Raw genomic sequence first — 27629 nt, 5'->3', positions numbered from 1 at the left:
TTGGGGCAACCATGTCCGCCCCATTCCATCCCATCGCCATCGCCACCCCCATTCCCCCCATACGCCTCGGTTTCAAATGAGTTTCCATTCTGTGGGCAACATTGCAACATCATCGGTCGGGGGAGACTTTTGACCCATTTTAAGGAAATGTGCTGGCATTTATTAGCATATAAAGATACGCAATTGTATATCTCATGGATACATTTTCAAGTGTGTCCCTTTCTCCGCTTCATTTAATTTGCTAGCATTGCGTCTGGTCTGGTTTTGGGTTTAATTGATTTGAGTTCCCAGTTCCCATTGCGGGGAACATCGCAAGGAATCAACATATTTTCATTTCGGACAAATCCGAATTTTAGCGGAAGTGATTTGCTCTGATAACCTATGAGCCCAAAAGCTTCAACACCGCTTTTCTGTTGGACCAACCATCGTCATATCTATAAATAGATCATCATCCTCCCCGAAACCCCATCCCGATCACATTTCCCATCCGACTTCAATGTTGGATTCGGTTTTTGTCTTATCTGCTACAAGTTTCCACAAAGCCATGTGTTTGAATTGAACTCGAGCATTAAATTTAAATTTTTCAAAGGCCCATCTAGTCTGGGGTATGGGGTATGTTTCAAGGCTAGCAATATTTTTAATTGAAGCCTACTTTGATAACATCAACAAAAAAATGCGTAAGAATTCTAAGTAGTAAATAGCTCAACTGAAATATACTCTTTTGAGCATTGGGATTTTCTAAACAATTGTCATATGCATAGCAAGTACGGCTAACTGATATGTCTCATTAAAATTTAAATCTGAACCCACTCTTTAACAATTTGAATATACCCTTTATATAGGGTAGATCAGACCAGACCCTATGATTTCAATAAATTTGCATGCAAATAAAAGCAAAATCTATTCAGGGCATCTAAAATTTTCAATTTTCCACAAGCGTAAGACTTTAAAAACCAAAAAAAAATATTTTTAAACAAATAAATCAACATGTATGTCAAGATTATAATTTATTAAATTAATATTTTACTAAATATTACAAAGAACAACAATTTCATCAGCATCCACCTTTTCTGCAGTTCTTCTGAAAAATAAAAAAATATATTTTAATATTCATACTATTTTTAAAATATAATTAGCCTACCAATTCATTCAATTGCAGAACCTCTTCGACTTTTCGCAGACGTTTTCAATGGGATTCCAGAATAGTCCAAGATTACAGCTCATCAGGATTCCTCCCGATTCAGAACACTTAATGTACCTCGAACAATCGCCTGGGAACTGGTCATATTTCATGCCTGGCGCATCACAGACCTTTACATCGATAAGTTTATCCTTATGACAGTATTCATCCGACCAGCCGCAGACATTGAGTATGGGATCCCAGTACAGGTTCGGAGAACATTGTAGATAGAATGGCTGGCCATTGCTGCATTGGACGAACTTTGTGCAGTCGCTTGGATCAGGTACATATGATGCTCCCCCGCTACACACATTTTCCGCGGGCTTCTCGTGGATTCCTTCATCGCCATAACACCCGCTGCTATCTGGGACACAGACGAGATTTTTATAGTCCCAATAGAGTGTAGGTGGACACTCCTTTATGTACTCGACATTCCCACTGCACTGGATAAACTTGCGACAATCGGATGGGTACGGCAGGTAAGGATACCCGCTACTACACGACAGCGGTGGTAGTGAGGAAGTCGACGTATCGGGTATGGACGTGGTTTCGGAACCGGAAGAGGAACTAGTCGATCGCGTGGTCGGAGACTCCTCTGGCACCAAAGTAGTGGTCTGCCCCGGCTCTGTAGAATCCTGTCCCGCTGTAGAAGACTCCTCTGGCGCTGACGATGTACTCTCATATGGTGCTAATGTAGTAGTCTCCGTTGGCGCAGAAGCGGTGCTCTGCTCTGGTTTTGTTGAATCCGATGCTGCCGTAGTAGTCTCTTCAGGCGCAGAAGTTGTGCTCTCATCAGGATCCTCGGTGGTACTCTCCTCTGGTGCCGAAGTGGTGCTCTCGTCAGGATCCTGTGCGGTAGTTTCGTCTGGAGCAGAAGTAGTTCTCTCGTCAGGATCCTCTGCGGTAGTTTCGTCTGGCGAAGAAGTTGTTCTCTCGTCAGGATCCTCAGTTGTAGTCTCCTCTGGCGCAGAAGTTGTGCTCTCGTCAGGATCCTCTGCGGTAGTTTCGTCTGGAACAGAAGTTGTGCTCTCGTCAGGATCCTCTGCGGTAGTTTCGTCTGGAACAGAAGTTGTGCTCTCGTCAGGATCCTCTGCGGTAGTTTCGTCTGGAGCAGAAGTTGTGCTCTCTTCAGGATCCTCGGTTGAAGTCTGCTCTGGCGCAGAAGTTGTGCTCTCGTCAGGATCCTCTGCGGTAGTTTCGTCTGGAACAGAAGTTGTGCTCTCGTCAGGATCCTCTGCGGTAGTTTCGTCTGGAACAGAAGTTGTGCTCTCGTCAGGATCCTCTGCGGTAGTTTCGTCTGGAGCAGAAGTTGTGCTCTCTTCAGGATCCTCGGTTGAAGTCTGCTCTGGCGCAGAAGTGGTGCTCTCGTCAGGATCCTCAGTTGTAGTCTCCTCTGGCGCAGAAGTTGTGCTCTCGTCAGGATCCTCAGTTGTAGTCTCCTCTGGCGCAGAAGTTGTGCTCTCGTCAGGATCCTCAGTTGTAGTCTCCTCTGGCGCAGAAGTTGTGCTCTCGTCAGGATCCTCAGTTGTAGTCTCCTCTGGCGCAGAAGTTGTGCTCTCGTCAGGATCCTCTGCGGTAGTTTCGTCTGGAGCAGAAGTGGTGCTCTCGTCAGGATCCTCTGCGGTAGTTTCGTCTGGCGCAGAAGTTGTGCTCTCGTCAGGATCCTCAGTTGTAGTCTCCTCTGGCGCAGAAGTTGTGCTCTCGTCAGGATCCTCTGCGGTAGTTCCGTCTGGAGCAGAAGTGGTGCTCTCGTCAGGATCCTCTGCGGTAGTTTCGTCTGGCGCAGAAGTTGTGCTCTCGTCAGGATCCTCAGTTGTAGTCTCCTCTGGCGCAGAAGTTGTGCTCTCGTCAGGATCCTCTGCGGTAGTTTCGTCTGGCGCAGAAGTTGTGCTCTCGTCAGGATCCTCAGTTGTAGTCTCCTCTGCCGCAGAAGTTGTGCTCTCGTCAGGATCCTCTGCGGTAGTTCCGTCTGGAGCAGAAGTGGTGCTCTCGTCAGGATCATCTGCGGTAGTTTCGTCTGGCGCAGAAGTTGTGCTCTCGTCAGGATCCTCAGTTGTAGACTCCTCTGGCGCAGACGTTGTGCTCTCGTCAGGATCCTCAGTTGTAGTCTCCTCTGGCGCAGAAGTTGTGCTCTCGTCAGGATCCTCTGCGGTAGTTTCGTCTGGAGCAGAAGTGGTGCTCTCGTCAGGATCCTCTGCGGTAGTTTCGTCTGGCGCAGAAGTTGTGCTCTCGTCAGGATCCTCAGTTGTAGTCTCCTCTGGCGCAGAAGTTGTGCTCTCGTCAGGATCCTCTGCGGTAGTTCCGTCTGGAGCAGAAGTGGTGCTCTCGTCAGGATCCTCTGCGGTAGTTTCGTCTGGCGCAGAAGTTGTGCTCTCGTCAGGATCCTCAGTTGTAGTCTCCTCTGGCGCAGAAGTTGTGCTCTCATCAGGATCCTCTGCGGTAGTTTCGTCTGGCGCAGAAGTTGTGCTCTCGTCAGGATCCTCAGTTGTAGTCTCGTCTGGCGCAGAAGTTGTGCTCTCGTCAGGATCCTCAGTTGTAGTCTCCTCTGCCGCAGAAGTTGTGCTCTCGTCAGGATCCTCTGCGGTAGTTCCGTCTGGAGCAGAAGTGGTGCTCTCGTCAGGATCATCTGCGGTAGTTTCGTCTGGCGCAGAAGTTGTGCTCTCGTCAGGATCCTCAGTTGTAGTCTCCTCTGGCGCAGAAGTTGTGCTCTCATCAGGATCCTCTGCGGTAGTTTCGTCTGGCGCAGAAGTTGTGCTCTCGTCAGTATCCTCAGTTGTAGTCTCCTCTGGCGCAGAAGTTGTGCTCTCGTCAGGATCCTCAGTTGTAGTCTCCTCTGGCGCAGAAGTTGTGCTCTCGTCAGGATCCTCAGTTGTAGTCTCCTCTGGCGCAGAAGTTGTGCTCTCGTCAGTATCCTCAGTTGTAGTCTCCTCTGGCGCAGAAGTTGTGCTCTCATCAGGATCCTCTGCGGTAGTTCCGTCTGGAGCAGAAGTGGTGCTCTCGTCAGGATCCTCTGCGGTAGTTTCGTCTGGAGCAGAAGTCGTTCTCACGTCAGGATCCTCTGCGGTAGTTTCGTCTGGAGCAGAAGTTGTGCTCTCGTCAGGATCCTCTGCGGTAGTTTCGTCTGGCGCAGAAGTTGTGCTCTCGTCAGGATCCTCAGTTGTAGTCTCCTCTGGCGCAGAAGTTGTGCTCTCATCAGGATCCTCTGCGGTAGTTCCGTCTGGAGCAGAAGTGGTGCTCTCGTCAGGATCCTCTGCGGTAGTTTCGTCTGGAGCAGAAGTGGTGCTCTCGTCAGGATCCTCTGCGGTAGTTTCGTCTGGCGCAGAAGTTGTGCTCTCGTCAGGATCCTCAGTTGTAGTCTCCTCTGGCGCAGAAGTTGTGCTCTCGTCAGGATCCTCTGCGGTAGTTTCGTCTGGCGCAGAAGTGGTGCTCTCGTCAGGATCCTCAGTTGTAGTCTCCTCTGGCGCAGAAGTTGTGCTCTCGTCAGGATCCTCTGCGGTAGTTTCGTCTGGCGCAGAAGTGGTGCTCTCGTCAGGATCCTCTGCGGTAGTTTCGTCTGGCGCAGAAGTGGTGCTCTCGTCAGGATCCTCAGTTGTAGTCTCCTCTGGAGCAGAAGTTGTGCTCTCGTCAGGATCCTCTGCGGTAGTTTCGTCTGGCGCAGAAGTTGTGCTCTCGTCAGGATCCTCAGTTGTAGTCTCCTCTGGCGCAGAAGTTGTGCTCTCGTCAGGATCCTCTGCGGTAGTTCCGTCTGGAGCAGAAGTGGTGCTCGCGTCAGGATCCTCTGCGGTAGTTTCGTCTGGCGCAGAAGTTGTGCTCTCGTCAGGATCCTCAGTTGTAGTCTCCTCTGGCGCAGAAGTTGTGCTCTCGTCAGGATCCTCTGCGGTAGTTCCGTCTGGAGCAGAAGTGGTGCTCTCGTCAGGATCCTCTGCGGTAGTTTCGTCTGGAGCAGAAGTTGTTCTCACGTCAGGATCCTCTGCGGTAGTTTCGTCTGGAGCAGAAGTTGTGCTCTCGTCAGGATCCTCTGCGGTAGTTTCGTCTGGCGCAGAAGTTGTGCTCTCGTCAGGATCCTCAGTTGTAGTCTCCTCTGGCGCAGAAGTTGTGCTCTCATCAGGATCCTCTGCGGTAGTTCCGTCTGGAGCAGAAGTGGTGCTCTCGTCAGGATCCTCTGCGGTAGTTTCGTCTGGAGCAGAAGTGGTGCTCTCGTCAGGATCCTCTGCGGTAGTTTCGTCTGGCGCAGAAGTTGTGCTCTCGTCAGGATCCTCAGTTGTAGTCTCCTCTGGCGCAGAAGTTGTGCTCTCGTCAGGATCCTCTGCGGTAGTTTCGTCTGGCGCAGAAGTGGTGCTCTCGTCAGGATCCTCAGTTGTAGTCTCCTCTGGCGCAGAAGTTGTGCTCTCGTCAGGATCCTCTGCGGTAGTTTCGTCTGGCGCAGAAGTGGTGCTCTCGTCAGGATCCTCTGCGGTAGTTTCGTCTGGCGCAGAAGTGGTGCTCTCGTCAGGATCCTCAGTTGTAGTCTCCTCTGGCGCAGAAGTTGTGCTCTCGTCAGGATCCTCTGCGGTAGTTTCGTCTGGCGCAGAAGTTGTGCTCTCGTCAGGATCCTCAGTTGTAGTCTCCTCTGGCGCAGAAGTGGTGCTCTCGTCAGGATCCTCTGCGGTAGTTTCGTCTGGCGCAGAAGTTGTGCTCTCGTCAGGATCCTCTGCGGTAGTTCCGTCTGGAGCAGAAGTGGTGCTCGCGTCAGGATCCTCTGCGGTAGTTTCGTCTGGCGCAGAAGTTGTGCTCTCGTCAGGATCCTCAGTTGTAGTCTCCTCTGGCGCAGAAGTTGTGCTCTCGTCAGGATCCTCTGCGGTAGTTCCGTCTGGAGCAGAAGTGGTGCTCTCGTCAGGATCCTCTGCGGTAGTTTCGTCTGGCGCAGAAGTTGTGCTCTCGTCAGGATCCTCAGTTGTAGTCTCCTCTGGCGCAGAAGTGGTGCTGTCGTCAGGATCCTCTGCGGTAGTTTCGTCTGGCGCAGAAGTTGTGCTCTCGTCAGGATCCTCAGTTGTAGTCTCCTCTGGCGCAGAAGTTGTGCTGTCGTCAGGATCCTCTGCGGTAGTTTCGTCTGGCGCAGATGTTGTGCTGTCGTCAGGATCCTCTGTGGTAGTATCGTTTGGAGCAGAAGTTGTGCTCTCATCAGGATCCCCTGTGGTAGATTCCTCGGATGGAGAAGTTGTGCTCTCGTCAGGATCCTCAGTTGTAGTCTCCTCTGGCGCAGAAGTTGTGCTCTCGTCAGGATCCTCTGCGGTAGTTTCGTCTGGCGCAGAAGTTGTGCTCTCGTCAGGATCCTCAGTTGTAGTCTCCTCTGGCGCAGAAGTGGTGCTCTCGTCAGGATCCTCTGCGGTAGTTTCGTCTGGCGCAGAAGTTGTGCTCTCGTCAGGATCCTCTGCGGTAGTTCCGTCTGGAGCAGAAGTGGTGCTCGCGTCAGGATCCTCTGCGGTAGTTTCGTCTGGCGCAGAAGTTGTGCTCTCGTCAGGATCCTCAGTTGTAGTCTCCTCTGGCGCAGAAGTGGTGCTCTCGTCAGGATCCTCTGCGGTAGTTTCGTCTGGAGCAGAAGTGGTGCTCTCGTCAGGATCCTCTGTGGTAGTATCGTTTGGAGCAGAAGTTGTGCTCTCATCAGGTTCCCCTGTGGTAGATTCCTCGGATGGAGAAGTTGTGCTCTCGTTAGGATCCTCAGTTGTAGTCTCCTCTGGCGCAGAAGTTGTGCTCTCGTCAGGATCCTCAGTTGTAGTCTCCTCTGGAGCAAAAGTGGTGCTATCGTCAGGATCCTCAGTTGTAGTCTCCTCTGGCGCAGAAGTTGTGCTCTCGTCAGGATCCACGGCGGTAGTTTCGTCTGGAGCAGAAGTGGTGCTCTCGTCAGGATCCTCGGCGGTAGTTTCGTCTGGAGCAGAAGTGGTGCTCTCGTCAGGATCCTCTGTGGTAGTATCGTCTGGAGCAGAAGTTGTGCTCTCTTCAGGATCCCCTATGGTAGATTCCTCAGGTGGAGAAGTTGTGCTCTCTATAGGATCCACCGTGGTAGTCTCCTTTGGTGGAGAACTGGTGCTCTCGCCAGGATCCTCTGCGGTTGTTTCGTCTGGCGCAGAAGTTGTGCTCTCGTCAGGATCCTCGCTGGTAGTCTTCTCTGGCGGAGATGTGGTGCTCTCGTCAGCATTCTCGGTTGTTGTATCCTTTGCCGGAGAAGTGGTGCTCTCATCAGGATCTACTGTGGTAGTGTGGTTTGGCGAATTGGTTGTGTCTTTTGATTTAGTCCTAGAATCCCACTGATTTGCAGGGTTTTCATCGGGCGATATATCCCCATTTTTTGCAAATTCTGTATCCCTTATCCCGTATCCCTTATCCAGACGAGGATTCGAGTGCGCGTGAATGTGCACTATTTGGTTGAACAACACCACCGATAAAACGCATTTTATTATTAATTTCCGTTTCTCCGTAGCACTGTAGAGCATTTTAGACACTTCGATGCGAATTTTACAAAACCCTTCGGGCAAATGCTACCTGTGCATCGAGCATTCACTTTTATAACCTGAATGGGAGCTACTTCGGCTTGTTATCGGATCTCCATTGGAAAGCTCGTTATCTTCAAGGGGAATATAATTGAACTGGTGAATTCTACTGAAAAGGAATTGCGTATATTTTGTGTTGCAATATTGCGTTTATTTTTTAATTTTTTTTTTGTTGTTAAAATTGCTTCCTAAATAAGGCGTACATTGCACCCTTTTACGACAGAGTAGAGTCTAGACACTGCTGTCACAGGTGTAGTCACAGCGTTCGAGAGGTTGGTTCCAGTATAGTCCAGGTGGGCAGCTTTGCTTGAATCCTATATTGTAGACACACTGGATGTATTTGTTGCAATCGGGAAGATAGGGCAGATATGGGACTCCAGATGCACAGGACAAACCGCCCGGTGCTGATGTAGTCGTAGTGATTTCCCCGCTGATGCAATACTGAGTACTCCAGCCACACACATTCAAAGTGGGATCCCAATAGAGGTTCTCGGGACACCTTTTAAGGACTCCCACGCCATTGAGGCATTGGTGATATTCGCGACAGTCGGACGCCGGAAGGAAATTTTCATTTTCGTCACAAAGAACTGGTGGTATCTGTGTCGTGGTTGGCTCCTCTGTGGTTGAATCTTCGGTTGTGGGCTCTTCTGTGGTGGTTTCAATCGCTGGAGTGGAGTCTTCTGCCGTTGATTCATCCGAAATAGGTCGCTCTGTTGATTCAATCGGATCCACTTGAGGGGGCTCTGGCGTGCTGGGATCCCCATTATTTGCCAAAGCCATTGGGCTCACAACGAGTGTAACTATTCCAAAGAGGGCAATTAAGCTAAAGCCTTTAAATAATTGAAAATATGTATATTATTCTGGTTATTGAAGACTTGTGGGACCCTACCTTTCATGTCTGCGAAACTTGTCTCTGCGATGAAGTATAATTCTTTGCGGAAAGTGCGCGCTTATATAGCAATCGATTCCCTTTTTTCCGGTTTGTCTTTCATTTTAATCTATTTTATTTGCACGTGTATTGGAAATTGCAACTACAGTCTTATCAAACAATAAATTTAATTGCCACAAAATAAATTAGCAACATACGTAAGTATAAATTTATTTTTTTTAAAGTCGTGCATAGAAATTGGATATCTTTCTGAAGTTATGAACTAAACTAATACAAAGTGTTAATTAATTAATTAAACTTTATATTTACTTAGTTATAAATATTCCTTATCAGGTATAGATAACCAATCAATTGTTTTCAAAGACTTACGTGGGAATAACCTTAAGTGCTTCGGAGAATCCAAACAAATGACCCATATTAGATGATTAAGGCAGCTATTAATTGCTTTTGTTTCCAACTTTTATTTTCCGACTTGCGAAACAATTCTGAATCACTGCGATCTGAAAGGAATGAATGTTATCAGTAGCAGTATATAGTCAGGGTTTATATTATTATATATTTATTAGCATAAAAAACCTGCTGTCCATAAATTTATTGAATAATTTTCTCTACCAATTAAATGGGTATAGTTCTATAATTTAAAGAAAAAAATTATATAGTTTCGATATTTTTAAACTTTTATAACCACTCTCTTCCATAACAGCACTGTTAACTCTCCAGAGTCTTCAACATTATAACGTTGACATTGATAAGTCTTCTTATCTTATTAAATAATAATTATCTAATCAAAATGCAATAGTAAAACATGTATAGGCAATTATCTGAAAGAATCGATTACCATTGAATATATTTATTAAAACAAGAGATCCCCCTGATACTGATATTAAATATTATAACAATTTTGGATAGTTTTGTTTTTAGTTATACCTCCATCAACCTCCTAATGTTATCCAATGTGCTTTCCGATTACTTGTCACTCCATTATCAGTTTAATTGCTTACATCATTGTTATCTAACATTCCAAAAGACATATACGATGGGTAAACACTAGAGTCTTGTAGTATGCTAATGAAATGCAAATGCATTTCGGATCCCTATAAAAGAGCCAGGCCCTGGAAGCTAATGCATTAGTCTCAGTTACTAGTCAACCGATCTTAGCCAACATGAAATGTAAGTGCCTAGCAGGAAACTGAATATTATCCTTTAGCAATATAGATAAACGCTTTTGGTTTTCAGTGGTCTGGATATTGATGTCCTTGCAGCTGATGCTCCTGGCAACAGCTCTGAGCGCTAGGAATTGTGCCAAGCCATCGGAGGCGCCAGCAACCACGGAGGATCCCGATGACCCGACCGATGATCCATGGGACGACGACTCCACGGAGGATCCCTCAGATGAGACCACCGATGATCCATTGGAAACAACGGAAAAACCAACGACTTCCACAGGAGAACCTACTGGGGAGCCATCTGACGAAACTCCAGTACCCACTGACGACCCTACTGGGGAGCCGTCTGAAGAAACAACTGCAGAACCCACTGACGATCCTACTGGAGAGCCTTCTGGAGAACCCACTGGAGATCCCACGAAAGAACCCACTGAAGAACCCACGGGAGAGCCAACCGGAGAACCCACTGAAGAACCTACTTCAGAGCCCTCAGAAGAAACCACAGAATCAGCAAGTGAGGAACCAACGAAGGAACCGGATGTGGTTTCAACAAAATATGCACCAAGCGTTGAACCCACGGAACTAACGACCGTACCTAATCCCGGCGTGGATGCCAATGCCTCTTGCAAGTCGCACTCTGGTGTGCAGTACCTGCCCCATCCGTACAACTGTCATTTGTACATCCACTGCGACGGTGACACTGGTTATGTGAAAGATTGTCCCGATAGTCTTTACTGGAACACCATTCAGCAAGCCTGCTCCACCGTCTGCGCTTAGAAAAATAAAGAACATCAATTAGCATGCACTTATAAAAAGTAATCAGAGCTGTGTGATTTTCCATAGGATCTTGTTCCCAGTGATCTTGATTTGGGGGCCACGACAATGACATTCATTCATAACTTTGCAAATTCCGCATATCAAAAGAAAATAATTTGGGAGTGGCCCTACTAGAAGTCAACTTCTAGGAACCCAGGTTCCAAGAGATCACACCTCAATTAGGTTGACATGATAGGGCTGTGTCTTGACATGATCAACATAATTGATGGCGATAAGAAAAGTTTGTAGAGGAAAGGTCTATGATGTATATAAGGCGACGAAATTTTGGCAAAAGTGCGGAGTACACTTCGATCAACACGAGTGGAATACAAGTGAACACAAGATGAAAGGTGAGCATGGCCAGGATCATGAGAAGGATATCAATAAACGAATCATTTCTGTTTCCACCATCAGTTACTCTGCTAGCTGTGGTGACACTCACTGCAGTGACCCTCGCCGTGGTGGATGCCGTCGACCCTGAATGCCTTTACCGGAAGATACGCAACCTCTCGACCCATTGGCCGAATCCTTCAAGTTGCTCCAGCTTCTACCGCTGCTCCTCGAAAAACGTAGTGCGTCGGGTTAGCTGCCCGGAGGGTAAGGAATACAATCCTAAGACCGGAAAGTGCGCCAATGCCGGACGTGGTCTCTGCAAGCTGAGCCTGGTGGCTCCTCTGGCCGAGGTATGCAAAAGTATTTCTTGTTTTTGACCAATCTCTGACTAACTATTACGTGTCTTGCAGACAACCAATGTTTGCGCCGATGAGGTAACCGGTGCCTATTTGGCCAATACTGAAAACTGCGCCGACTTCTACATCTGTGACGAGCAGAAGGCCTACGCCCAGAGATGTCCTCTCGGCAGCCTCTTCAACAACACGGCCAGCGCCTGTGTGCCGGATACTGCCAGGACCTGCTGGAGCAATTTCTGCATTGACAAGCAAGACGGTGATGCTGTAGCCGACGCCTCTGACTGCACAATCTTCTACCTGTGCTCTGACGGCGCTGCCACCCTACAGAAGTGTCCAGAAGGCAGCCGTATCGATGTGAACGGCTGGCTCTGTGTACCTGGCACATGCGAGGACTCTACCACTGAACCTTGCGAGGACTCTACCACTACCACCCCGGAACCCTGCGAAGAGGAGACCACCACTCCAGAACCCTGCGAAGAGGAAACCACCACCGAAATTCCAGAGGGTTGTGATTGCGAGAATGCCAAGAACGGAGAGCTGGCTCCCAACCCGGACAACTGCCGTGGATTTTTAAACTGCCTTAACGGCGTTCTAGAGGAGGGTGGCGACTGTGGATCTGGCAACCGATTCGATGCCAATTTGAGAGTGTGTGTCCCCGACCCGGACAACGAATGCTGTGTGTCTTCTGCCTGTACCAATGGCGATGTAAGGGTGGATCCTCAAGACTGCACCAAGTTCGACAAGTGCGAGTATGGCGAGTGGGTGTCCAATTGCTGCTCCTCCGGCGAATACTTTAATGGTAAAGAATGCGTGATTGATACTGAGAATGTGTGTATAGACGGAAGCACTACAATCGCATCAAGCACGTCAACCACAGAAATCCCAACGACTTCAACGAGCTTGTCGGAACCAACAACCTCAGCAACCCTTGTCGAGTGCAGTGCTCGTGATCTTCCTATCAGTGGCAACAACTGCTGGAGCTACTCGGCCTGCATAAATGGACAGTGGCAGAAGGAGACATGCTCTCAGGACTACTACTTCGATGCCGCCACAGGCATTTGCCGTCAGGATACCGCCAACGTTTGCCCCGAGAATAAATCGAGCGGATCGAAATCCGCATCCCGCCAGAAGCGTAGCTTGACCTGCGAGGGTGGAATTCAACAAGGCGCCATCGTTTGCCATCCCACCGACTGTGATAAGTATCAGATTTGCGAGAACGGCGAGCTCGTGGAGGGCAGCTGCGGCGTCGGTAATATCCTTATAGGAGGAGTCTGCTCCCCCGACACGACTGGAACCTGCTGGCCCTGTGCCAACAAACCCAATGGCTACCAGATGCCCGATGCTACCGATTGCACAAGCTACATCACTTGCTGGAATGGCTTGGCCACTGAGAAATCCTGCGGCTCCGGACAGTGGTACAGCACTGTCAGGGAACAGTGCGAAGTGGATGTTACTGGCGCGTGCATAAATCCGTGCACCTGCAGCACTGGCAACGTGGCTCATCCGATCTGCACCAAGTACTACCAATGCACCGACGGAGTGCCCACTGTTCTGGAGTGCCCCACGGGTGAGGGCTTCGACGCTGAGACCGCCCAGTGCTCATCCACAGTGCAATGTTCTGCTGAGCTATGCGCTAGCGCTGCTGATGGTACCACATATCCCGTGGAAGGTGACACCAGCAAGTTCTATGTCTGCAACAACAATCAGGCAACCATTGTGGTCTGCCCATCCGATTCCGCCTATGAGGCTACGCTAGGAATTTGCAAAATCCAACCCAGCGTAAGTTGTCAGAAATATTTGTTCAGAAAGTGTTTCTTTTAAACCTTTTCCTTATAGACGAACTGTGATCAGTGCATCTGCGAGGAAGCCGCTGAGGACTATGTCTATCCCTCGCTGAGCAACGACACCTCCACCTTCTGCACTTGTCAAGACGGCAAAGGATACATTGAATCCTGTGACACTGGATTGTTCTTCGACGCAGATCTCGGAGCCTGCTCCTTCGTATGTAACACTGGAATTAATCTAAGGATTTAATTAGTAATCCGGCTACTATTGTTTCTAGACCGGAAACTGCGATCCCCGAATTTGTGACTCGGCTACGGAGTATAGCGTTTCCGAGGACTACGTAGATTCGGATAGCTTCTGTTTGTGCCGTGCCGGTGAACCAATCTCCGTTCCCTGTCCCATTGGATACACTTTTGACAGCGAGGATCTGCTGTGTACCCTTATTCCGATTCCCGATGTGAGTTGAAAGCAAATATTCAAGCAACGAGTATATTAATTTTCGAATTGTTTTTAGCCCCGTTGCTGCTCCAAGGGGTGCCTGGGAAAACCCGATTTCACAAACATTCCGGCTGTAAATACCGACGAAGGATTCTGCGTCTGCGTGGATGAAGTGCCACAATTTGACGTCTGTCCCTCCAACACCGCGTTTGATGCCTCAGTCGGTGCCTGCATTAGCTCGGTAAGTGCTTCATTTTTAATGTCCTTTTATGAACGCAGAAATACCTTATTTCGTATTCTTAGATTCAAACATCCTGCACTCCGAATGTCTGTGATGCCAGCCAATGTGATGACGGTTTGGAATACAATACTTTCGCCGTTCCCAATGACACTTCCTCATACTGCTACTGCCTGAACTCTTGTCCTGTCGTGGCCCAGTGTACCGAGGGCTCGGAATTCAATCCCAATTTGGGAATCTGCCAAGTAGTGGTCGTTACTCCAAGTGAATGCGATGCGGAACAGTGCGATACTTTGGACAATTACAGTGTCTACCCGGCCATCTGCGGAGTCGCAGGTTTCTGCGTATGTGAAGATGGTCTGCCCACCTATGTGCCCTGCGAGGAGGGAACGGAGTTCAATGCCAAACTCGGAGTGTGCAAAACTCCTCAGGTATGATTCTAATGCAATTTTCCATACATTTTTAATCAAATATCTAACCATATCAACTCCGATTCAACAACTGACTACCAGTTATGAATCAGACATTCAATCGCCATCGAAATGCATTGAAAGATCTTAAAAATCAAAGAAACAAAAATTTGGACCATTTTTAGCCAAAATCAATATACAATTGCTTTTTATTGTATATCTTAACTATTTCTGAACCGATTCGTAAACGGAATACCATTTATGAATCAGGGATCTAATCCGCTTCAAACTGCATCAAAAGTCTTAAAAAATCGAAGGACAAAAATTTGGCCGGATTTTTGGCCAAAATCATGATGATACCCCTTTGAAAATTTTCGAAAAGGAGTCAAAAATTTGGTTGCCAGGTTTTGATTGAAAATGATGCTGCTCAAAGTTCTAAGATCGGCAAGGTATAACATTTCAGGATCTGTTGAGAATTAGCTGAGTTATGCATATTTTCTATTTTAAAAATCTACAAAATGACCAAAATTTTTATGCACTCTTCTTTGATATTTGAGTTTTTGCCCAAACGGCTGAAGAAGAAAACCCAGTTTCTCATACGTATATAAAAACACATATTTTAAAGTAAAGTATTCAAGCTAAGCCACTTTTTTCCCTCAGGATGGCAATGTCACATGTGAGTGTAATGTCGACAAGTGCGCCACTCTTGGCGACTTTGTTCCCTTCCCGACGAATACCGGCGGCGACGAGAATCCAAACTTCTGCATCTGTGAAAACGGCGATGTATTCCTTGAAACCTGTGACGTGGATATGGTGTACGGCACTGAACAAGGTCGTTGCATCGTCCTTGCAGTAAGTTTCTTAGACAAAAGTATATGTCTTCTATGGTAAAGTGTTTTATGTTGTTCCAGGCCTCTGAATGCGTTTGTGAGCCGGGTAAATGCTCCGCAGATTTTTGGGTCTACCCTGCTTTAAACACCGACACGGGTTTCTGCATGTGCCTGGACGAAACTCCAGTTTATAAGGAATGTAACGAGGGTCAGACTTTCAGCGCTGCAGTGGGCGCCTGTATGGATGTTACGACCCTTATTAGTGCCACCAGTGCATGCGATTCCGTTCGATGCCGCGACAGGACTCTAGGGGCGCAAGCTTTTGCTGCCACAAACACAACGAGTGGCTACTGCGCCTGCCAGGATGTCGATTCTGCTGTCTTCTTCCACTGTGATGCCGGTAAACTCTTCGACATCAGCAAGGGAATTTGCACGCTCTCCGCCATGATTCAGTGCAACTTGCAGGAGTGCCAGAAACGTGCTCGCTATGAGGCCTTCGCCTCTGCCAGCACCCGAACCGGATTCTGCTCGTGCGACGATGAGGATCGCATCAGCGTAACCTTCCATCCGTGCTCTGTGGGTCAGTTGTTCGCCCCGGAACTGGGCTTGTGCAGCAGCTACCACGGCGTCCAAAAGCGCTCCGTCGATGCTGAGGAAAACGTAAGGTCCCTCTCCATGTTCAAGAGATTCTTCCATAAGCTCTTCTAAGCCCTGGGGCCTGGATTAGGTCACATATAATCGACTATATTATCCTATGACACTACGTGTTATTTACGAGTTACCATTAATGTGAATGTGTTCCGCTTGTTCCACTTCTATACGTATATGACTAACCAATAATATACTCTATACACTATATATGCTCTAAAATAAATTCAAATTAGATGAATGAAAACCTTTCGGCCTTTTATTTTTGTGCCTATAGAATGGAACATGTGGATTTGTCTGCTCTCTGAAAAAGATAATTCTCGATGTTCCCGATATCAGTGGTTAGAAATGGGTATTATTCATTTAAATTGGGAAGGGCTTTTCGAAAAAATGATGAATAATGTCCCATTATTTGTTCTATTAGAAATAATCTTTTCTCTTACTGTCCCATTCTAGCTCTGCGATCTGGACGAGAAGCGTCCTGTGGAAACCAATTGCTCCCAGTACGAAGTATGTATAGACGGCCAATGGAGACGACGCACTTGCTCCGACCAGCGTTACTATAATACGGAACAGCAACGCTGTCTGGAACCCCGAGACGACTTCGTGTGCTCTTTTGCTCGAGTCTCCAATCTTCCACCATGTAATAATGGCAGTGAGTCCCAGACGGTGGCTACCAAAAGTGGCAACTGCCAGCAGTACTTCCGTTGTTTTGGTGGCAAGTGGCGGCTGCGGAACTGCTCCAAGCAATACTACTACTCTCCACATGCTGGAACATGCCTGCCGATGCCGAAGGAGCAGGAACTGATGCGAAATCAGACTATTTGCAGTTGGATGATGGAGAGGAAATCTGTGAACCTTACGGAGGAGTGCCAACAGCTGGCAGTGCGCCCCTCCATGGCTGGAGGTTGTCAGAGCTACCTGATGTGCCTGGACAACGCCTGGTGGCTGCATCAGTGTCCACTGGGCATGTATTTCAGCAGGGAGCACAACTACTGTCTGCCCAACGACAAGGGTCAGTGCTTGATCAAGGACGAGAAAGCAAACTGTTCGGCCGGAGATAATCGTGCTCTGGTGGGCAGCTGCCATAGCTATGAGCTGTGCCAGGAGGAAAAATGGATCACAAAACGTTGCCAGGAGCGGGAGCAGTTTGAGCCACTGCTGGGCTGTATTCCCAGTGATGGGAGTTGCCAAGCGAACGGAATGCGTCGCATCTGCCGGGAGGGAGAACTGCGATCCAAGACAGAGGAAGACAACTGCTCCCCCGGATTCCTCTTTTGTGAAAATGAGGAGTGGCATCTGGGCAGCTGTCTGAAGGGTCATAGCTATGCCGGAAAGCAAAAAAGCTGCATGATGCAGTCCCAATGTCAGGTTAAAAGACTTCTATCGACGGAGAACAAGTGCCTGGGTCAGGCTGATGGCTTGAGTGTCCCCGATCCCACGGACTGCACTCAGTTCTATTTGTGTCTCCAGCAAGAAGCCGCAATGCTCCAGAGCTGCCCCTCTGGAAGCTTTTTTGATTCGGAATTGGGATACTGCCGACCAAACGATGGAAGTTGTCAGCTGCCCATCTGCTCCAATGTGGAGGACGGTAAGCTGGTAGCTCATCCGGGGGACTGTCGTGCTTACTACAGTTGCTCCAGAAGGAACGGAACCTCTTTGATTCGCTGCGATGAGGGGCAGTACTTCCACAGCTTCCTTTCTATCTGCCGCGTGGACCACGGACAGTGCATGAAAGAGATCAATCAGAATGACACTGACCAAGCTACCAGGATGTGTTCCGGACTGCATGGAGTTCGGGTTGCACATGAACTGTACTGCAACTTGTACTATGCCTGCGTTAAAGGACTCGCCATCCCGGTGGAGTGTCCTGCCCAGCATCAGTTCAATCCAGTTCTCTCGCTCTGCGAACCGGAATCCCAGGCCATCGAGACCTGTCGGAATGGCCAACTGGAGGCCAATAGCAGTCATGCCTACAGCTGCGGAAACCTGGCGGATGGCACCTTTCTAGCCAATCGTACCGACTGCACCAGATACTTCATTTGTGCCGGAGGAGTAGCCATGGCTCAGCGATGTGACGCTGGGAGGTACTTTGACTCGGAGCAACTGCTCTGCTTGGTGGACGACGGCTCTTGCCCCTTGGTGGAATCAGTCGGCGACGATGACGAACCCAACAACCAACATGTGCCTCCAGATCCGCTGGTCTGCGAGGGCAAGCATGGTCACATAATGCCAGATCCCGCCAATTGCAATAACTTCTATATATGCGTTTCCGGAACCCTCCGCCACGAGCTTTGCTACACAAATTACTTTTTCAACTCCACCCTCCAACAATGTCAAGCCTATGAGGTGAATTCTGGCGGGGATTCGACGACTGAGCAGCCAATAGAGTCGCAGAGTGGCGATCTAAGCGGTCAGGAAAAAGCAGGATCCACATCGGGCATCTGTAAGGATAAACCGACCACTTTTGACACCGTGTGTGGCATCATTGGCAGCAACTTTGTGGCGGAGCAGGGCGACTGTCGTCGTTACACCAGCTGCGAGGATGATGTGGCCATTTCCCAGCGGTGTCGCAACGGCGAGAGCTTCGACAGTCTCCTGGGCATCTGCCGGCAAAGTGACGGAACCTGTCTGATGGAGAACGGAGAACGCGTCGGTGTGTGCACCGGAAAGCACGGCCAATTGACGCGGGATGCGGACAACTGCCGGGGATACTTTGTGTGCGTCCATGGGCAAAAGATTGAGGGTCAGTGCACACAGGGTGAGTTCTTCAACCGATTGACGAGCTCCTGTGAACCGGATACTCTGCAGCAGTGCAAAACCGAAGGAGATGACACGGTCGCCGTCGACAACATCGGTTAGTTGTGATCTCTCGGGTTACTGAGTAACGATATTATCTACTTAAGACAAAATAATGGTGGTGGTAAGAAATTAATAAGAGATTTAAAACTAAAATCCTATAAAAAAAATAAAGACAACTCTTCAGACTATTCAGAACTTCGAATCAACCGCAACGTCCTTGATAGCACCTGGTTTGGGAAGGAAAATTCCCTTCCTCAAGCGACATTAGCTCCGATTATAACTCCATTGTGAGGGGTCTATTGATGGCCTAATTTAGAGCTAACTGACGCCACTTCAAATATAAATAAGTGGCATTTGCATACTCACCAGTAGAGGGAGGGTTCCTAGTATTGTCAATCAAAAACAAAAAGGTCCGTGAAACGGTCAACTGGGCACGCACAAGCCCCCGGGAAAAGACAAAGGCTTAGCCGTCGTTAATGACGTACATTCAATCAAAATACATTCCCGGCCAAACAATAATAGTACTCACTTCATACGAGTACCCGATATTGTCGCATTCAAGTCTATTTTTATGGTCACGAATGCGAGACGTTGGTAATCATCATGGGTGCGATGTTTAGAGTGCCCCTGGGATGGGATATTATTCAAGACCAAGGCATATATTCAATTGGCCCACAGGACAAGTCCAGCAGGACAAAACTCTATGACGAGTACGAAACACCCCCAACAACTGACGTCACATACATTTTGTATTACACATAGAGCGGGAAGGGATTTTAGATTAGAAAGCAGAAACACATATGGTATTGAGTCAATATCTCTTCGTAGGATACTCGTGTGAAAAGTTTATTAAACTTGAAAAGTCTCTCGCAATTACCCGATAGAGCTACGTCCCCCGATTCCCATTAAACCGGAGAGAGCCACCACGGCGAGTACAACTGTGATTAGCTATCTGTTGTCCCCGTGTCACTGTCCTGGCCAGGAGTTAAAGGACCTATGGTCGGTCATTCGGTCGGAAACCCTCGTCGAGAGCGGTACGCCATTTCCGATTTGGCGGATAGTGTCCGGGTCATACACAGTAGTAGTCCCAGGTAAGGATGAACGTGCGAGCGTGTGCTTGGATAATGTGAACCTTGATTGAAAGATAATAACTACAAGAACACAAAATCAATATATTGGGGGTCAGTGTAAAATTGTCCTGAAAAGTGACACCCCCATAGCCTATTGGATTGAAGATCTGTTAGTCTAGGATAAGTGATATCTGGCCTAATTGAACTCCAAAGTGCATTCAGATAGACGCGTAAATCAATAATCGATTGGTCATATAAATACTCGTACATGTGGTGCTAGGACCTGGGAACAGCCGACAGGAGCAAATCAATAAACCTTCGATTTTTGTGATTACTTCAATGGCATGGGACTTTTCACAACTGCCAACAAACGCTGACATTTCCAGGACGTCCGTCGCACGCTTATTAGTGTGATCCAGGTACGAATGGATTTGTTTGCTTTGCGGCCCAGAGTATGTCATTCCTATGGTGCCCCGTCCACATCCCACATCCCACATCCCATCTACACGTCCATGTGTATGTCCTGGCAAATGCATAGTATCCGAATACCAAATCTAGAGCAATTATTTAGAACCATTGTCATTTGTTGTCGCCCGCTTGGGAAAGTGTCCAGCACTCGTAGCAACAAGTTTGTTTGCCCAACCTTTCCCAAGGTGCACTGACTGGTTAATGTGAAAGCATTATTCCCAATGGGATACCCCAACTTCTCCGGATAGCTAGCCGTGTGGGTCAATGTCGAACGCGTGCGTGAATGTCCGCCTCTTGATTGGAACACTCTTGCAAATGAAGATACAAATAGTCGTAAGGGCCCAAATTAACGCCCAACTAGAGGGCACTAGTATAAACATGCATGAATTGTTAATGTCCAACGGATTCGGCGGCTATGCAGCTCAACAACTTTTGAGGACCCCACCCCCGGAATGAACTCAAACTCCCCGACAAGTAGTCCAAAGTGGGCGGGGGGTAACTTTAAATAGTTTATTATGGGGACTGAAGCAGATGGTTTGGAACTTGGGTCTTCAAACTAGGCCAAATTTTTTAAATGAACTGTCAACTGTGCTCCCCAGAATTCCATGACGCCATAGCTCCCGTAGAGCAAAGAAGGCGCCACACTTGCTTAACCCAGTCCGGGCCACGATGAGCAGTCACGACGGACTATACGGCGACAAGTCACACGTCTTTCAGATACGCATCGACAGTGTCGAGGATGAAAGCACCGCCCCCATAACAGAGGCCAGTTCTCGCGAGGATCTCATTGGCAGCGACGCCCGGGAGGGCGACAAGTCCAGTGGACAGTCGGTCTTTCAGTTTCCCAGTAAGTTATCAAGGATGTCAAGGATTTTTTAACCTAAGAGATTTAAATTTGTCCGTCATACTGTGTCCTGTAGGATTCCTTTCGGTGCCAACGTTGCGAAACTCACGACAATCTCCAGAGCCCTCCGCCCGCCGGGAGGTGATGTCCAGCCCGGCCAAAAGTGAGCGAATGATTCGACGGAATCAGACCAAGCTACGACCAAGAAGACTAAGCCAGGATAGCGGGATTGTGGCTGGAAGATTAATTAGTTACGGGGTATGTTCATATCCTTTACATTTACTTTTTTAGATTTTTTTTATTGAAATTATTTTTATGGAAACAGGAAAGTGCCCTTATCGACAACGATCTGCATTCACGGATGGTGGAAACAACGGATAATATTTACGGCTGTCAGGAAACGGATGAGAATGCGCCGGTGCCGATTCCAAAACCCTCTACTCCCATTCTGCCCAAATCCAAGCTGAGTGCCAATCGGGCCCGTGCCGGCTCCGCTGCATATACGGAAAAGTGGCTCAACTCCTCGGTGATGCGTACGGGCAATGGTAACTCCCTGTATCCCAAACCCAACTCCATTGCCACGCCTCTGCCCACGCACTTGGAATCGGAATCGGCGGAGCCTAGCCCAACTCAGGCTTTCGGACCCAAGATCGTGGGCAGCCACGATGAGGATATTCCGGGCACAGCCATGAGGCGCACCCTAGGCTTGAACCTGAGCGCCACCCTGGCTAGTTCTGGCGACAAAGTCAATCAGTCCTATGAGGTTATGGAGTCCTCTCACTCCAATGTTTTACCGGACCAGTTCGGTTACAGGCAGCTCCTGCCGACGGAACGAAAGGCATCGGATACGGCGAGCAGCGTGAGTGGCAGCTACTATGGCAGCCGGAAAGCTAGCAAGAGCAACAGCCTCGGTGGGGAATCCGGAGATGAGAGACGCGTCAGCAAGCAAGATAGGGAGGGCCTGGACCCGGAGTCGCTAATGTTCCGCGACGGCCGGCGAAAGGTGGACATGGTTTTGGCCTGGGAGGAGGAGGACCTGGGCGTTATGACGGAAGCGGAAGCCAAGCGTCGTGAAAACCGACGCGGCTTTATGGAGAACCTGATTAAAGAGGGTCTGGAAGTTGAGCTGGAGGACAAGTCACAGTCTTTCAACGAGAAGACCTTTTTCTTGAAGATTCACTTGCCTTGGAGGCTGGAAACTCGATTGGCTGAGGTCATGAATCTGAAGCTGCCGATCAAACGCTTCATCACTATATCCGTAAAGCCTTCTTGGGTAAGTCTTCTTCTCTCTAAGGATTATCTACAATATATGTTAAAATCGTACTATTGTCAGGACGAGGAAAATGTGGTGATGAGGAACGTGCAGTATTGGAAGGATGTGTGGCAGCGTTTGACCAAAAGGATACAGTTGGACGAGCAACTTCTAGAAGGAGAAACCACATTCAAAGCAGCAACAGCCAATGGAAATCCGGAAGAGCAGTACGTATATAGATATTATTACCAAGGATTATTATATTTATTTTAAATTCTCCAAAGATTTATAGTTAAGGATCGCGCCACGGCTTTTACGAGTGCCCAGAGATCGCTGATGGTGATGCAGGTACTCATCCGAACGCCGTACGACGAGAGCGACCGCAACGGCATTCGTCGGCTTTTGAATGATGGAACCTACTTGGGCTGCTTTCCGTTGCACGAGGGACGGTACGACAGGCCTCATTCCAGTGGCATCTCTCTGGACCGCCGGGTGCTCTACCAGACATGGGCTCATCCATCCCAGTGGTATAAAAAACAGCCACTGTGCCTGGTTCGAAAATATTTCGGCGACAAGATTGCACTGTACTTCTGCTGGCTGGGATTCTACACGGAGATGCTTGTCTACCCGTCCGTGGTGGGTTTCCTGTGCTTTATCTATGGCCTTGCCACATTGGAGTCGGAGGACAATACGCCCAGCAAGGAGATCTGTAATGAGTACGGAACTGGAAACATTACTCTGTGTCCGCTGTGCGACAAAGCATGCAGCTACCAAAGACTTTCCGAATCCTGTCTCTTTTCAAGACTTACCTATCTGTTTGACAATCCCTCGACAGTGTTCTTTGCCATTTTCATGTCCTTTTGGGGTAACTACAGCCCAAATATAATATATCCTGTAATAAAAAATGTTCATCCTAACACAGCCACCACTTTCCTGGAGCTTTGGAAACGAAAACAATCGGTGATTGTCTGGGAGTGGGACCTGCACAACGTGGATATGGACGAGGAGAACCGTCCGGAGTTTGAAACGAATGCCACCACATTCCGCATGAATCCTGTCACGAGAGAAAAGGAGCCCTATATGTCCTCCTGGAATCGAGCTATCCGGTTTGTTATAACAGGCAGTGCAGTTTTGTTTATGGTGAGATTATCTTTTAATTATTTTTAAGGACATTATTATTTAATTTAATCCCATCTTAGATCTCCGTAGTACTCTCCGCCGTGCTGGGCACCATATTATATCGCATATCCTTGGTGTCTGTCATCTATGGCGGTGGAGGCTTCTTTGTAAAGGAACATGCCAAACTTTTCACCAGTGTCACCGCTGCTCTCATTAATTTGGTGGTCATCATGATACTGACGCGAGTAGGTTTCCATTTTCGTATTCTGTAGTCCACGATTTAAGCCATAGATATCCTTTTTAGATATACCACCGCATGGCAATTAAACTGACAAACCTGGAAAATCCTCGCACCCACACGGAATACGAAGACTCCTACACCTTTAAGATATTCTTCTTTGAATTTATGAACTTTTATTCGTCGCTCATCTATATAGCATTCTTTAAGGGAAGATTCTTCGACTATCCGGGCGATGATCAAGCCCGTAGAAGCGAATTCTTTCGGCTAAAGAACGACATTTGCGATCCAGCGGGATGTCTTTCGGAACTTTGCATCCAGTTGGCCATTATTATGGTGGGGAAACAGTGCTGGAACAACTTTATGGAGTATCTGTTTCCCAAGTTTTGGAATTGGTGGCGACAACGGAAACACAAACAAGTATTTATTCTTTACTTTCAATAAAAAAAGGTGTTCTAAACTTATAAACTATGATTTTTAGGCAACAAAAGATGAATCGCATTTGCACATGGCCTGGGAGCAGGACTATCATATGCAGGATCCTGGACGACTGGCCTTATTTGATGAGTATTTGGAGATGAGTAAGTATTTTTATTTAATTTTGACGAATATGTAATACAATTTGTGTTTTGAAAAGTTCTCCAATATGGCTTTGTTACCTTGTTTGTGGCGGCATTTCCTTTGGCGCCACTCTTTGCTCTCCTCAACAATGTGGCCGAGATCCGGCTGGATGCCTACAAAATGGTTACCCAGGCTAGACGTCCCCTAGCCGAGAGGGTTGAGGATATTGGAGCTTGGTACGGCATCCTGCGGATCATCACCTACACAGCCGTCGTCTCAAATGCCTTTGTGATTGCCTACACCAGTGACTTTATACCCCGCATGGTGTACAAGTTTGTGTACTCGGAAACCCACACCCTAGCTGGCTACATCGAGCACTCGCTGTCTATATTCAATACATCCGATTACAAAGAGGAATGGGGCGCTACGGTAAGCGAGAAGGATCCAGACACCTGCCAGTATCGGGGCTATCGGTAAGTTTCAAACATATTCCTCTATGTTTTGGAATATCTTATCCTTCCTATATCCTATTTCCTTACAGAAACGGTCCCAAAGACTATGAACCCTACGGATTAAGTCCTCACTATTGGCATGTTTTTGCAGCTCGCTTGGCTTTCGTTGTGGTTTTCGAGGTAGATCTCCTGAAGCTTTCAATGAACCAACTACATTTCATATCCTTTTCAGCATGTGGTTTTTGTAATTACTGGCATCATGCAGTTTATTATTCCGGATGTGCCATCGGAGGTGAAAACGCAAATGCAGCGGGAGCAGCTTCTGGCCAAGGAGGCCAAGTACCACCACGGAATCAAGCGAGCCCAAGGCGATAATCAGGACATTATGAGCCTATTCCGGGATGCCAGCAATCGAACATCGATCGCCGGTAGCCAGGGGAATGCCCGCGGCAGCTGGGCCCGACGTTTCAGTCGACTGAGCGACGGACTGGACGCACATGTGGAGGTTGCCGCCAGACCACGGCGTTCGGTGGAGTCAACCGTGTGGGAGGTTTCCTGACACGAGGAGGAAGCCGAGAGCGAGCCCCATGCCCAAAACAAGAGATGAGACGAGCACAGCATCCAGCCTACTAATATCCAAGCTCATTAATTTAATTATTTCATGTGTAATTGTTGTTTTCGATCTCATAGTCTCTGTAAATAAATCCTTTTTAATGTTGTCTAGAAACTTAAACACTGGTACTCATCCGCCCCGTTGTCAGGGGAACTTCAAGTTGTTTACTTGAAAGCAACCCATAGCTCCACAAGTTTTGACAAACAAATCAAATTTTGTATTTTTTAAACGAAATTTATTTCACGATGAATAAGAAACTTTCGCCAGAGGATGCGTTCTACGAAAATTTGACGCTGGGTCTGATCAAGACGCTCTGTGAGTATGGTGGCATTGGAATCCTTAAGAGGACTTCAAGAACATATCCACCTTTTAGCAAATGTTCCCAGGGTCTGTAATGTGACTCTGGAACGGCGGCAGCCCTTGAACGCTTGCCAGGTGGTCAACTGGGAGCAGAGGCACTGTGTCTACCTGCCGGAGGATATGAAAAAGTTCTATTTGTCCACGGACGGATTCGTGCTCAACTGGAGCTATCAATATGCTCGTGAGTATGATGTTTTTTAGTGTAGAGGTCTTTCAACTCCTTCCAATGTCCTTGAAGCCAACGACATCCGTCGGGTGGGTCACATCCACTTTCCCCACCTCCTACAGGTGACTCTGCTTCGGGAGAACATAGAAACCACTCACTCGAGCAGCAACGCAGCGTCTCTGGCTAGCAGCAACTCGGATGTCCTGGGGCCATCCAGTCAGTCTCAGTCCCTGTCGGCTGCGGCGTCAACCGGAAAGGATAAATGGGGAAATGCCACTCCCATTATAACCCCCAAATCTAAAATATTCGAGATTAACAATGTTAACGAGGTAGCCAAGGTAGGTGTCTAATATTTAATTTTTTAAATATTTAATACATAACATTTACATCTTTAGGTGTGCATGCTTTATGAATCCACCAGTTCCAACAATCCCAAGTTTTATTTGCTGGAACTCAGCACCTTAAGCTGGCAGTTTTTGGCAGATACTTTTAGTGAGTACCTCCGAATGGCCATAGCCCATTTGGGGCTGCCCTACTGGGAACTGTGCTTCTCCAGCTGCGGCCTGCCCTCTTGGACGGAACAGCTTTTCCTGTTGTTGGCACCTCATCTCCTCGAGGAGCATGAATCAAGACGGGGCCGGGTCTTGAATCCTGCCTGCGAACATCCTTACAACATAATTGATCCGAATATTTTTCGGGGAAAGCCAAAAAGCGTTGCAAAAACTGCACCAAACACCAAACAGAGTCATAAGTGAATTTCAGTAAAAAAATAAAAACATTTTATTTATGCGGGAGTAGCACACGGGGCGCCAACGAAAGGATAAATGCCACTAAACAATGAAATGAAGGAGAGATGTACAAAAACCAACAAAGCGACGTAAAAATAAATGTGGATTTGCATAAAAAACAAGGAAGGTTCTTAGATTACCAGTTATCGAAAACTTATTCATCTAGAAATACCACAAATTCGTCATCGCTCTATTGATACATTAAGTAGATTGATTTGGATGAAGCTTTATTAATAGAAGTCCGCACTCTTGTCCTCTAGATCAGCCAGCAGTTTATCCCTGATTTGCGGCCGGGGATCTTCCTTGATCTCGGTAGGTACTGCACCTGCCTGCCCCAGCATAAACTCCAGCTCAGGCAGCGTCAATTTCTCACCGCGCAGTTCCAGAGGTCCGATGTACTGCTTGCGCATCTGGCCCTCGTGGTAAACAAAGATTGTGGGCAGGTTCTTTTCAGGGAAGTTAGGGATGCATGTCGTGGCGATGGAGCGCAGGAACTTGGTCTGCGGAAACCGAGCGGCCAGCTGCTGCATATGGTGGTGGATAAGGGCACAAAGGGGCACACCGTTCGCGTACAAATGTATGACCACCCAGATGCCTTCACCGGCCTTGGTAACCTCGTTGACGTACTCCTGCCCAGAGATCTCCCTGACCGAGCCGAATCTGGCTTTCTCGGCAGTGGCTCTCATTTCGGCAATGCGCCGCTGGCGATATTGTTCCAGAACAGCTTCGTCCTCGGAATCCTCCAGCTCGTCCAGTTCATCCAGGGACATATCATCAATCTTCTTATCCCTCTGTCCTTCGTTTTGAGGCAAATCTGTTCGCCGTTGGATGGCATCATCCATTAAAGCTTGGATCTGATCCTCTGTGATCTCAGCCTCCTTGGCTTTGGGTCCGATGATTCCCTTGGCGCGGAGAACATCGTTCCACTCAGTGTCTTCATTTGGATCCTACAAAAAGTGCAAGCCACGTGAGTTTTCATTCAAAGTTTTCATTACCAAATATGGAGTTTATTTTTGGTGCACCAATAACACACCCTCGCAGACACAATGGAAGTTCTTTTCTGCTTAACAGTGGAAACTGCGTTACCCACTTTGTACATGTAAATGAATCCTTACCTGCATTGTCGATGATTAATTTACGAGGAAGATAAATAACTTAAATATTTCTAAGAGTTAGACGTATGCACCGTGTAAACTAAAAATAAAATATATTCCTAAGCGAAATGACTCATGACGATAAATATATCGATAAAAACCGTTTAGAGATGGAAGAACTAACGA

At 47.9% G+C, this 27629-nt stretch overlaps 7 protein-coding genes across 19 annotated transcripts; 4 read left to right on the top strand and 3 right to left on the bottom strand.

Annotated features, from left to right (window-relative positions):
* Positions 1-990: 990 nt before the first annotated feature.
* Positions 991-7665, bottom strand: LOC6507126 (mucin-5AC). 13 transcript variants are annotated; one of them, XM_044715032.1, is made up of 4 exons: positions 3421-7665; positions 2269-3228; positions 1142-2220; positions 991-1078 (listed from the first exon to the last, which is right to left on the bottom strand). In XM_044715032.1, exons 1-3 carry the CDS (start codon positions 7648-7650, stop codon positions 1150-1152), a joined length of 6261 nt encoding a protein of 2086 aa, XP_044570967.1. In that variant the 5' UTR covers positions 7651-7665; the 3' UTR covers positions 991-1078; positions 1142-1149. The 13 variants fall into 13 exon arrangements, with proteins under 13 accessions (XP_044570967.1, XP_044570968.1, XP_044570966.1 ...); XM_044715033.1 differs by having other exon boundaries at positions 1142-2268; positions 2365-3228; XM_044715031.1 differs by having other exon boundaries at positions 1142-2412; positions 2461-3228.
* A 171-nt stretch (positions 7666-7836) lies between these two features.
* LOC116655860 (peritrophin-1) lies at positions 7837-8729 on the bottom strand. The gene is made up of 2 exons (XM_032454561.2): positions 8597-8729; positions 7837-8537 (listed from the first exon to the last, which is right to left on the bottom strand). The coding sequence occupies exons 1-2, from the start codon at positions 8601-8603 to the stop codon at positions 7939-7941; spliced, it is 606 nt and encodes a 201-aa protein (XP_032310452.1). The 5' UTR covers positions 8604-8729; the 3' UTR covers positions 7837-7938.
* An 890-nt stretch (positions 8730-9619) lies between these two features.
* Positions 9620-10581, top strand: LOC6507929 (putative uncharacterized protein DDB_G0290521). Its single transcript, XM_032454560.2, has 2 exons — positions 9620-9766; positions 9833-10581. Exons 1-2 carry the CDS (start codon positions 9760-9762, stop codon positions 10537-10539), a joined length of 714 nt encoding a protein of 237 aa, XP_032310451.1. The 5' UTR covers positions 9620-9759; the 3' UTR covers positions 10540-10581.
* Positions 10582-10775: 194 nt separating this feature from the next.
* On the top strand, positions 10776-18620 carry LOC6507930. Its single transcript, XM_001956591.4, has 10 exons — positions 10776-10928; positions 10993-11261; positions 11322-13046; positions 13104-13268; positions 13330-13509; positions 13567-13731; positions 13794-14159; positions 14799-14990; positions 15050-15628; positions 16073-18620. Exons 1-10 carry the CDS (start codon positions 10805-10807, stop codon positions 18476-18478), a joined length of 6171 nt encoding a protein of 2056 aa, XP_001956627.3. The 5' UTR covers positions 10776-10804; the 3' UTR covers positions 18479-18620.
* Positions 18621-19410: 790 nt separating this feature from the next.
* LOC6507931 (anoctamin-4) lies at positions 19411-25042 on the top strand. The gene is made up of 13 exons (XM_001956593.4): positions 19411-19509; positions 20556-20803; positions 20877-21058; positions 21126-22073; positions 22134-22279; positions 22337-22917; positions 22975-23192; positions 23252-23416; positions 23476-23829; positions 23891-23990; positions 24047-24443; positions 24512-24602; positions 24655-25042. Exons 2-13 carry the CDS (start codon positions 20626-20628, stop codon positions 24979-24981), a joined length of 3687 nt encoding a protein of 1228 aa, XP_001956629.3. The 5' UTR covers positions 19411-19509; positions 20556-20625; the 3' UTR covers positions 24982-25042.
* A 171-nt stretch (positions 25043-25213) lies between these two features.
* On the top strand, positions 25214-26468 carry LOC6507932 (tubulin polyglutamylase complex subunit 2). Its single transcript, XM_001956594.4, has 4 exons — positions 25214-25350; positions 25409-25576; positions 25634-25899; positions 25957-26468. The coding sequence occupies exons 1-4, from the start codon at positions 25281-25283 to the stop codon at positions 26314-26316; spliced, it is 864 nt and encodes a 287-aa protein (XP_001956630.1). The 5' UTR covers positions 25214-25280; the 3' UTR covers positions 26317-26468.
* Positions 26318-27610, bottom strand: LOC6507123 (viral IAP-associated factor homolog). The gene is made up of 2 exons (XM_001956595.4): positions 27465-27610; positions 26318-27296 (listed from the first exon to the last, which is right to left on the bottom strand). Exons 1-2 carry the CDS (start codon positions 27468-27470, stop codon positions 26580-26582), a joined length of 723 nt encoding a protein of 240 aa, XP_001956631.1. The 5' UTR covers positions 27471-27610; the 3' UTR covers positions 26318-26579.
* Positions 27611-27629: the final 19 nt, after the last annotated feature.

The sequence above is a fragment of the Drosophila ananassae genome, chromosome 2R (genome assembly GCF_017639315.1).
Source record: "Drosophila ananassae strain 14024-0371.13 chromosome 2R, ASM1763931v2, whole genome shotgun sequence".
Taxonomy (NCBI): Eukaryota; Metazoa; Arthropoda; class Insecta; order Diptera; family Drosophilidae; genus Drosophila; species Drosophila ananassae.
This window is presented reverse-complemented; position numbering and strand designations above follow the sequence as displayed.

Bases quoted from the DNA above. Each gene is read 5' to 3' on its own strand.
- LOC6507126 (XM_032454510.2), bottom strand. From the start codon at position 7,650: ATGCTCTACAGTGCTACGGAGAAACGGAAATTAATAATAAAATGCGTT. The intron at 3,229-3,420 runs GATCCTGACGAG...TCTACAACTGAG, and splicing joins CAGAGGAGACTACAACTGAG to GATCCTGACGAGAGCACAAC.
- LOC6507930 (XM_001956591.4), top strand. From the start codon at position 10,805: ATGGCGATAAGAAAAGTTTGTAGAGGAAAGGTCTATGATGTATATAAG. The intron at 13,047-13,103 runs GTAAGTTGTCAG...TTTTCCTTATAG, and splicing joins TTTGCAAAATCCAACCCAGC to ACGAACTGTGATCAGTGCAT. The intron at 15,629-16,072 runs GTAAGGTCCCTC...GTCCCATTCTAG, and splicing joins CCGTCGATGCTGAGGAAAAC to CTCTGCGATCTGGACGAGAA.
- LOC6507931 (XM_001956593.4), top strand. From the start codon at position 20,626: ATGAGCAGTCACGACGGACTATACGGCGACAAGTCACACGTCTTTCAG. The intron at 22,074-22,133 runs GTAAGTCTTCTT...TACTATTGTCAG, and splicing joins TATCCGTAAAGCCTTCTTGG to GACGAGGAAAATGTGGTGAT. The intron at 22,280-22,336 runs GTACGTATATAG...AATTCTCCAAAG, and splicing joins AATGGAAATCCGGAAGAGCA to ATTTATAGTTAAGGATCGCG.
- LOC6507932 (XM_001956594.4), top strand. From the start codon at position 25,281: ATGAATAAGAAACTTTCGCCAGAGGATGCGTTCTACGAAAATTTGACG. The intron at 25,351-25,408 runs GTGAGTATGGTG...TCCACCTTTTAG, and splicing joins GGGTCTGATCAAGACGCTCT to CAAATGTTCCCAGGGTCTGT. The intron at 25,900-25,956 runs GTAGGTGTCTAA...TTACATCTTTAG, and splicing joins ATGTTAACGAGGTAGCCAAG to GTGTGCATGCTTTATGAATC.